We start from the raw sequence: 9,433 nt of genomic DNA, 5'->3' as shown, positions 1-9,433 counted from the left end.
GTGTTCTGGGAGATCTATTTGATGTAATAACTTTTTGCGGTGTGTTTGTTCGGATTAGATGAATGTGAGTTTATGATCAGATCTATCCATGAATATTATTTAAGTTTTCTCTGAACTCTTTTATGCATAATTGTTATAGCCTCGTATTTGTTCTTCGATTTTTTGGTTTGGTTTGGCCAATTAGATTGGTTTATCTTGCCATGGAAAGATGTGCTTTGTGATGGGCTCGATCTTGCGATGCTCAATCCCAGTGACAAAAAGGGACATGACACGCATGTATCATTGCTATTAAGGGTAACAAGATAGGGTTTATTCATAAGTGAGTTTATCTTGTCTACATCATACCATCTTGCTTAAAGCATTAATCCGTTTTTCAATAAACTCAATACAATAGATTCATGCTCGATAGCGGTTGATTTGCGGAGTAATAGTAGTAGATGCAAAATCGTTTCGGTCTATTAATCTTGGACGTGATGCCTATATACATGATCATTGCCTTGTATATCGTCATAATTGTTTGCTTTTCTGTCAATTGCCTAATAGTAATTTGTCCACCCACCGTACACTCTATTTTATGAGAGAAACCTCTAGTGAAAACTATGGGCCCCATGTCTATTTTCTATCATATATTAAAACCAAAAAACCTTATTGCAATTTTCTTTTATTTATTTTCTTTTGTATTTTTTCAATCTATCTATCAAAACCTATACAATTTAATCTTGCTCATAACCGTTGAGGGATTGACAACCTCTTTACGGGTTGGGTTACAAGTATTTGTTGTTTGTGCGCAACTGTTGTTTACATAGTGTTGCTTGGTTCTGGATTGGTAACCTTGTTTCATAACCGAGGGAAAGTATCTCTATTATACTGCATCATCCTCTCCCCTTTAAGAAAATCCCAACATAGCTCATAAGTAGCAGGATGCTAATATTCCAGCAGTTTTATGTGCTAACTATGCTACTAATCTTAGTAGTTCGGAGTGTTGGATAGAGGAAAGCCCAGGTTTCGTTGTTAGTAACCTTGTGGCACATTGTAATCGGATTTCCGTTAAGCAATAAAAGCTCCAATTCCTAGTAAAAAAGTGATGCTCTTAGTCTACGAACCAATCTGTGGTTGGATGGTTAAATGGATAATGGTATCCCAGCTCATCAGGATTTAAGTTATGGTGCTCGCATTTATTCCTGAATTTATTTCAGAATTTTCGGTGATGCATGTTTAATGAGAGGAGATGTTCCCGTCGACTATGAGACGTTTTTGATGACTTCGTCAATCTCAATGTAACATGTCGACTCAATATTTCAGAAATGCTCGTAGAAATAAAATGTGTTTTTATGCTCATAGAGATAAGTGTTGTACCGTATTCGGAAAAGAGTTGCTCTCAGTCTCAGTTCCGTACACCTCCTTGCCCCAGATCCGAAACCGGCCGCTATTCCCTCTACTCACTCCTCTCCGACGCCATCTCACTGACACCCGCTTGCGGCGACACCCTTACCCCACCCGTCAGTGGCATTTCCTCTTGGCGCAGAGGCCCCGTACTTATCCAGATTCGCCCCCACAGCAGCAGCTTTCCCACCCATCCCCATCTCCCCGCCGGCGCAGGCCCACCAGCGCCCGTCCCTCGCCGCAGCCAGTAGCCGCAGGAGTAGGTGCGGCCCCCCCACCTCCCGTTCCCTTTCCGGAAAGGAAAACGCCCCCTCGCACGCGAGGTGTTCGACGGAGAGCCGCATAGGAGCAGGCAGGCGCAGCCCATGTCGAGCGCAGCCGCCAGATCGGAGTCGGGCGCTGGCCCGGCCACCGCTCATGAGCTAGCCATGCAGCAGCCACCGCAGCAGCAGGAGGTGGTCGCCGCCGCGGCTGAGGTGCAGGCGCCACCACCGGGATCAGTGGTGGTGGCCGCGGCTGAAGTGCCTGCGCCGGTGGTCGTGGCCACGGCTGAGGTGCCCGCACAGGCGCCCGGGGCGGTACTCACCATCGTGATCTCGAAGCCGGAGGAGGAGGAGGCGCGCGAGCAAAAGGGCGTCGCTCCGGCCTCTCTGCCCCCTCTGGAGGTCGGGGATGCCAGCGCCATGGTTGCCGTGGCGGCCGCGAAGGAGGCAGAGCTGGCGAGATCCGACAGCTTCGACGAGCAATGCAGGTATACTGTCGGTGGTGGGTCTCGTCCTTCTTCATGTGAAACGTCGGATGTTTCGTCTGATCCTGCTCAAATTGCGAACCAGGGAGGGAATAGGAAACGTTTGTGTGGTAGCTGTGTTAGATTTCGTACTGGCCATTCCGTGGGCAAATTATCAGCGAGGGCTTCGCCGATGCCTTTGTGTAAGTAATATGGGGGGTTTGGGCTGCTCATCCTGCATGAAATCTGTGTCTGTAACCTCAGTGGCGGAGCCAGGATTGGCCGACGCCTCAGGCAAGAAACTAAGGACTAAAAACTACCCCTAAAAAAACTTTAGTTTCAAGGCATAGAAAAGTCAATCTATATTGCATAACGAATAAGAACTCAAACATAATATTCAAATGCAGTATTTCTTCCATGTAAAATTATATAGAAACAAAAATTACTAAATGACTAAATCTGTTTCCACATCTAGCAAACAGTGGCATCAAGCAACAAGAAGTCATGACTTGGTTGGCAACTTGGCATGAACAATGTACTGTTTGCTTGACAGTACTAGTATTAATCTGAACACCTAAATGCAGCAGTAAGATATCTGAACGGCTGCTTCATTCCTTCTTACTGCTGCATTTATCAACCCGAAACAAGCACAAATTTCAACCAATTCAGATTTCTTAGCAACGACACTGCGCTAGCTGTAGAATTTAGGTGTTCAGATTAATACTAGTACTGTAAGGCTGATGCTTGAATTCTTTTTCAAATGTGCGACATCATTTTGAAGCATCAATTATATGGCATCAATGAAACTACTTCCATAGATTGGACATTGGAGACAAAAACCTCTGAGTTCAAGTCATAAACAGAGTATTGGACTAACATTTGGATAGATATAGTACAGATTCAACTGGATATATAGTAACCTGATGGTGCAGAAGGGGATTTGGACGCCGGACAGGGCAGCAGCCCGCAGCGGGGCAACCTGCTGCCGCAGAAGTGGGTCAAGAGCGGCTTGGGGGGCTGCCCGGCGTTCCCGCTGCGGGATGGAGCTGGCCGGATGGGTAGGCACGCCGGCGGGCGGCGGCGCCGGCGGGCAGGGAGGCAGCCACCGAGCAACGCCTCCTAGGCTCTAGGGTTCGTCCAAGTCGGGGGAAGGGACGGCGGGCAGGCATGCAGGAAACGAACAAAGGAGATGGGCCTCAGTGCCTCACGCCCCAGGCCGCTTTCGTCCTGATCTACAGTATTTGTTATAGTGCATACATGTGATGGGCCTCACGCTCCAGGCAGCCGCCCGGGCTGCCTGGGGCCTGTCTCCGCCCATGCGTAACCTGAGGGCGAAAGGAGGGCCTAGGTAATGTAAATTCATACCACATATGACACAGACCCTCTATGATGTGATTCTCATATGTGTTTCGTGGAGATTCTAGCACATGGATCATGCCAATTGGGTATGCTAATATCCTAGGTGAGATTCTAGCACACTGAAATAGATTTCGTGCCAAGGGACACGATGCTAATTCCTTGTTTAGCCCTAATCTTGATCCTGGCTATAAACTTGTAATCTATAGGAGACAGGTTAAGCTTCTGAATGCAGTTGGGGTTTTATTTTTATTCTTAAGAATCAGCCCAAATGATTGGTTTAATTGAAGTAACACAAAGTGATAGCAACTTTTAGCTAATGGTTCAGTAGTTTAGCATTTGCGATGTAAGATGATGTGCACTATCATCAGTGTATTTTTACTACCCCCTCTGTCCTCTGATCCATATTACTTGTCGCTCATCTGGTACAACTTTGTACTAAAGTTGTACTCCCTCTGTCCCAAAATAAGTGTCGCTGATTTAGTACGAAGTTCGCGACAAGTAATATGGATCGGAGGGAGTAGTATAGACTAGGGAAGCATTATTGCATGCAGATGGCTTCAGTAAATTGATGTACCTTGTTTAGTTCTTAGCTATCAAAAACTAAAAAGCTATCCAGCTGCTATATAGATGCTGGCTGTAGTTAAATTAATGTAAGGCGGCATGCTGATATTTGATACTCCCTCTTTCTCTCAACGTGCCACCAGAATATTTTCTCAGACAGGGGCGCTGGAGAGAAGATTTTGACTGAAATACCCCCAAGCGCACCTCTGCACCGTCGTTACCAGCTACAACTCTCCAACCACGCACGCCTCGACCGCCGGCACCATGTGCACGTGCGCCTTGACCGCACCCACACGGCCACGCCTGCCATGGTGGTCACCTCAACCGAGCCCACCAGCTCCGCCTCCGCCAATGCTGGCACCTGGCACCTAGCCCACGGCTGCCGAGTACTCCCTCCGTCCGAAAAAGCTTGTCCCAAGCTTGTCTTTCAAATGGATGAAACCGGCACTGCGCTCTTGGCCACCAGCTCTGTGACCGCCTGTGCCAACACCTACATCCCCGCATTGGGCACCAGATGCCTGATGTCTGCATATGCTTAAGTGGTCAACCAAACCATTAACCAAGCAAATGATAGCAGTGGGCTGAGAGCAGCAGCACGGAGCAACATCTCGCACACATCGCACTGCATCGCCGTGCATGCCAGTGCGGGAGTCCCCATTTTCCATGTGCTGGCTGCTGGCGAAGGCCACGGCTTCCGGGCTCTCATCTGTGTATGTGAGTTGACCGAGTTGTTGTCGCCTCCTGCCATCTGGCCTGGTGACGATGCCACCATTGGTTAAATGTGAAGAACAAAGTCTCCATGTGGATGAAGTGAGGGAGAGCTGGAGGCAGTCATGGCCTTTTTTCGTCGCGTTACGAGCAGGACAGGGTGAGGGAGTAAGGAAACCAGCATGATTTTTGGAGGAGAGAAGCGCATGCACACTGTAATGGTTCGGCTATTTGCTCTTTCCCCTCAGGCGGCAGCTCCTGATAATAACTCCACACGTGAAGGAGTAAAAGTGAAAGTTTAGCACGTTTGTGAGGACTGCGCCACATAATACGGGATTTTTATTTTCAAAATTAACGCCATGTATTGAGGGACGGAGGGAGTAATCATTACTAGAGTTATGCTGACTAGTTAAAGATTACTGTACCAACTCTAATGTACTGAAATTGTTCATTCATAGGCCTTTCCTTGTTAACAGGAAATTGCCCACTCATAGGTCCTCCTTAAAAGACCCAAAAATATAACATTTCCTGTTACTTGTTTACTGCTGTTTACCCGTAGCCACTACCTTATGATGCACTGATGTTCGATGGGCATGTTTTTAATTTCCTCCAGTTACAGTTGAAAGTTCAGACGCAACCAGGAGAGGCAAAGTATGGTTTGGTTGTTTGCAGTGACACATTCGTTTCACCCTGTTGTGGCTTACAGTATTAAGCCACTCTGGTTCTTGATGTTAAAGTCATCTAAGGGAACCCTACATTGTGATCGTTATGTTGTAATCCTTATGTGATTTTATTGTCTTATTCTGGTTCCTTATGATCCATTTGCCTGAAATCTTCATGTTTTACTTTCTTACAAGCTTAACTGTTTCCTGTGAGGCGGCTACTATGAGTGATAGCATCTAGCATTGCTTGGGGAGTTGTGCTTTAGCCATTGGCTATTGTCATTGGTACTCCCTCTGTTCTGGTGCATAAGGCATGCACGTAGTTCTAGGTCATCAATTTAACTAGCTAAATATGTATTGTATGTAATAAAAATATATATCTAGAAACTACATTCGCATACGAGTCCAGTGATATGCTTTTGATGACATGTAACACATTTTTGATTAGTCAAATCGGTGACCTAGAACTACGCGCACACCCTATGCACTGAGAGGGAGGGAGTATGATAGAAGCATTACACAGTGCGTTGGTGACGAAACTGTTATCTCTCAAACTGGTAATATAGGTCTGTTTTCTTGAATGTTGTAAAAGTTAACGGATAGCCATGCCAGCATCAGCTTGGTTTATAATTGGTTCCAACCGGTATACATTTCAGTGCCACCCGGTTACATGGGTCGCCTTTTCCTTGTAAGCAATGTGTGTCCCTTGTGAAATTGTTCACTCGTACAGGCCCTTCTTTATTAACAGAAAATTGCTCACTCATAGGCCCTCCTTAAAAGACCCTAAAATATAACATTTCCTGCTACTTGTTTGCTGCTGTTTACCTTTTTTATTAACTTTTTTTGGAGGTTTAAGTAACATGTGATACTTCAACGCAGAGTTTGTCAGCAAAAGTCAGAAGAACCTTTGGTAGACCTTGGATGCAGATGTCGTGGTGATCTTTCAAAAGCTCACCGCACTTGTATTGATGTCTGGTTCCGTACTAGAGGTTCAAACAAGTGTGAGATATGCCAGTAAGTCCTCGTCTCAAATGGATTTTGGCTGTTGCTAACTATTTTGATTTACACAAGTTCTTTCTTTCACAGGCAAGTTGCTGTCAACATACCTCCTCCAGAGACACAAGCAAGTGTAAGTCTTCCATTTTTGGCCTTATATCATTTTCAAGATGCGTTTAGAAAATCTATACTGGATGGATCTGATGTTTGAAGAATATATTGCATTATATATATCATCTTCTATTGACTGCATGTTCCAATATCTCCATATTACAGTTAAATAACTCGGGACCCCCTGAAATTGTAGGCTGCAAAAAATTAATCAAATTCCTCTTTCTGGTAGTGAAAATTTACTTGTTTTCATTGAGCAGACAAGTTATTGGGTTTGGAGGGTTGATTCAGCTTATGGAAGGGGCCGAGGAGGACGTGAAAGGGTATTTTTATGACTGTGGATAAGGAAAAAAAAGAAACAAATACACTGATATGACTATCTGGCTCGAGAAATGGATTACTAATTAAATCATCATGTGCAAGTCTTCAACTCTGCAGAACTTGTACAATTTTTTCTGCTTCATATTTGACGCCTGTTCTGTGTGTATGCAGGGATGGTTTAGCCCACTCTGGGTTGCATTTGCAATTCTGATTGGTGGTCTATTATTGGATGTGCTGATATCTGTTTCTCTTGGTGTTTCCGCACTTCCTGTGAACATAATAATTGGTATGGAATAGTATTTTGGTGTACCAGATCCAAATATTCCTTTATGTTCTGTAACCACTTGTCTCTGTGTTCTGTTATCACTTGCCTTTCGTTGATTTTGAAAGTGTGGAAACTGACATTTAAGAAGGATTAGTTTTATATCAAGTTTGTTCTGTGGCAACATAGGAATGACCGAATGAGTATTGATATTTCTTTGAGAAACAACTATTACAACTCCCGGTCTGAGATTATATGCCACTAAGTTTGTGTCTCAGCAACACTTAGTCCCTGATTCCCTGTTAAAGCAATATAATAACTAGTCAATAGGAGCAACATTGTGAGGTTGTCCATGGATATTGAACCACATGTCCACACCTGATGTTATGTTCAAAGAATGTCAGACAAGAGGAGAAGGAATTGGGTTAAAGCCATGGTGCGGCAGCGCCTCTACCAGCCACCCTCTGCCTTGCCGAGCTCTGGTGTCTCTAGGCGCGGCCATTGTGTCGCCACTACACGTAGCTACATTTCCTCCCTGCTAGGCATGCCTTATCTTCTCCTCTCCCGCTCCTCCAGCTTCTTCTTTTTCTCACTACCATGTTCTGCACGCTGGGAGTCGTCACCCCTATCAGCAGAAAGTATGCCGCCTCTATCTCCATGCCCAGCTTCTTGTCCTCACTGTTCTGTTGGCCAGATTAAGCCCTGAATGTCACCACCCCTAAGCTGCTCTGCTCCTACTAATGTACTTATTTTGTTCTCTCTCCCCTCTGTTCACTTATTATAGTTAGATAACAACAGTTTAGTATGACACTGATCATTATTTCAGTGGATGCTGCCTGCTAGTGACATGCTTTGTTGCTTATGTTCTAAAAGAGGCAAGAGAATGTGGGCAACAAAGCCTTTGATCCTTGTATTTAATTCTCAGATTTACTGTTTTTGCCATTGCTATGTCGTGGAATGTGAACTTAATTTGATCTAATTTGCTGACCTGCAAAGTTAGGTTTGTGCCTATGAAATATTGATTTAATTTGCTGACATATAAAGTTAGGTTATGCTTATGAAGTCGCCTCACCATACGCCATATGCTTTATAAAATTATGAAGGGGGTCGGCTGCCACAACACACATTACACATTTAATTGAATGAAGCGCAGAAGAACTAGTGCATAGATATCATTGCAAATATTCATTCTCATTTTTCAAGGAGTAGCGAATTGTATCAATTCATGTAGCTAATAAATCAATTGGAAAATGCTGTTAGCAAGAAATCGTATCCATGATCTTTAATTAAAATAAGAAAACCAGATAATGTGTCATTCGGAACTAGAACTCACTTCCGTGGGCAGTCAATTTGATTGTACTCGCAGGCTACTTTATTAATTTGTTTGTTATACTTCAGGTTGGTTTATTCTGTCAGTGTTGGTGCATACACTTGTTTATTGTGGTTCGCTTACAGGAGGCACCACACATAGGATGTTTCATTGACTTGACTAGTTGTTTTCAGGTGTTCTGGTTGTTCTCGGCTTGGGCACTGCCCTTCGACTAGCTCTCGAGTGCTGCCAGGAGTTTGGCTCGAGGAGAAGCATGCCAAGGATGGAAAACATGGCACCCAGTGGGTACCACCCCGGAGTATAGCTTAGGCCTGTAAATAGTATAGAGGACAATGTTTGGATTCTCCTTTTGACAGCTGGTAGTTCTTACACACTGCTCCATGAAAACAAGCTCAAATTCAAAGCCTGCTGATTACAATCAAATCACGTCCTTCCGATGTAAATATGCAGCCCTGATATTGATCTTTCTTGACGTGTTTCTTCTGACACTATTAGAGAGAGCTGCCTGTCCCAGATCTCTTGGTTAAACCTTACTCAAGATTTCTGGTCTAGCCCTACCTGGGGGCCAAGATTAGCGTTAATGTGGGTGTGAGTTTGTAAAGGGCTGAAAGCCACTTGTTGCTATCTATGGAATGCATGCAGAGGCCTTTGTTGTGCTTTCACATTCAAATGTCCGAACTGAAGATGTACACTGCGGAGAAATCCAAATCCATGAGAAAAGTGCTGGATAGAACGTTTGCAAAGATTTAAATGATTCAGATTATAATCCATTTAAAACTCCATTGGAACGATGCATGTTCATGGCAATATGAGGAAAACAAAGTAACACGCATTGCATTGAATTTTTTAGAGAACTAGATGATACCTTGCATGTTGTTGCGGAAAATTATTGTAATATATTTGTTGGGTTTGGTTTTACAGAACATATAATTTTTTATTAATGATATGAGGAGTAGATATATATCCCTCGCAAAGAAAAAGGAATAAATATATACGGTTTATTGTATTAATTA

At 44.1% G+C, this 9,433-nt stretch overlaps 1 protein-coding gene across 2 annotated transcripts; it reads left to right on the top strand.

Annotated features, from left to right (window-relative positions):
- The first annotated feature begins 1,556 nt into the window (after positions 1-1,556).
- LOC125507446 (RING/U-box superfamily protein) lies at positions 1,557-9,082 on the top strand. Of its 2 annotated transcripts, XM_048672025.2 has the most exons (6): positions 1,558-2,134; positions 6,280-6,414; positions 6,487-6,529; positions 6,768-6,830; positions 7,000-7,114; positions 8,594-9,082. In XM_048672025.2, exons 1-6 carry the CDS (start codon positions 1,749-1,751, stop codon positions 8,722-8,724), a joined length of 873 nt encoding a protein of 290 aa, XP_048527982.1. In that variant the 5' UTR covers positions 1,558-1,748; the 3' UTR covers positions 8,725-9,082. The 2 variants fall into 2 exon arrangements, with proteins under 2 accessions (XP_048527988.1, XP_048527982.1); XM_048672031.2 differs by lacking the exon at positions 6,768-6,830 and having other exon boundaries at positions 1,557-2,134.
- The last annotated feature ends 351 nt before the right edge of the window (positions 9,083-9,433 follow it).

Source organism: Triticum urartu, chromosome 1A (assembly GCF_056163025.1).
Source record: "Triticum urartu cultivar PI428250 chromosome 1A, HENAU_Tu73, whole genome shotgun sequence".
Lineage (NCBI taxonomy): Eukaryota > Viridiplantae > Streptophyta > Magnoliopsida > Poales > Poaceae > Triticum > Triticum urartu.
This window is presented reverse-complemented; position numbering and strand designations above follow the sequence as displayed.

What these genes read in the sequence shown, in the direction of transcription:
- LOC125507446 (XM_048672025.2), top strand. Translation starts at nt 1,749, where the DNA reads ATGTCGAGCGCAGCCGCCAGATCGGAGTCGGGCGCTGGCCCGGCCACC. An exon ending in AACAAGTGTGAGATATGCCA is followed by an intron (nt 6,415 to 6,486) that starts GTAAGTCCTCGT and finishes TTTCTTTCACAG; the next exon opens with GCAAGTTGCTGTCAACATAC. An exon ending in TCCTGTGAACATAATAATTG is followed by an intron (nt 7,115 to 8,593) that starts GTATGGAATAGT and finishes AGTTGTTTTCAG; the next exon opens with GTGTTCTGGTTGTTCTCGGC.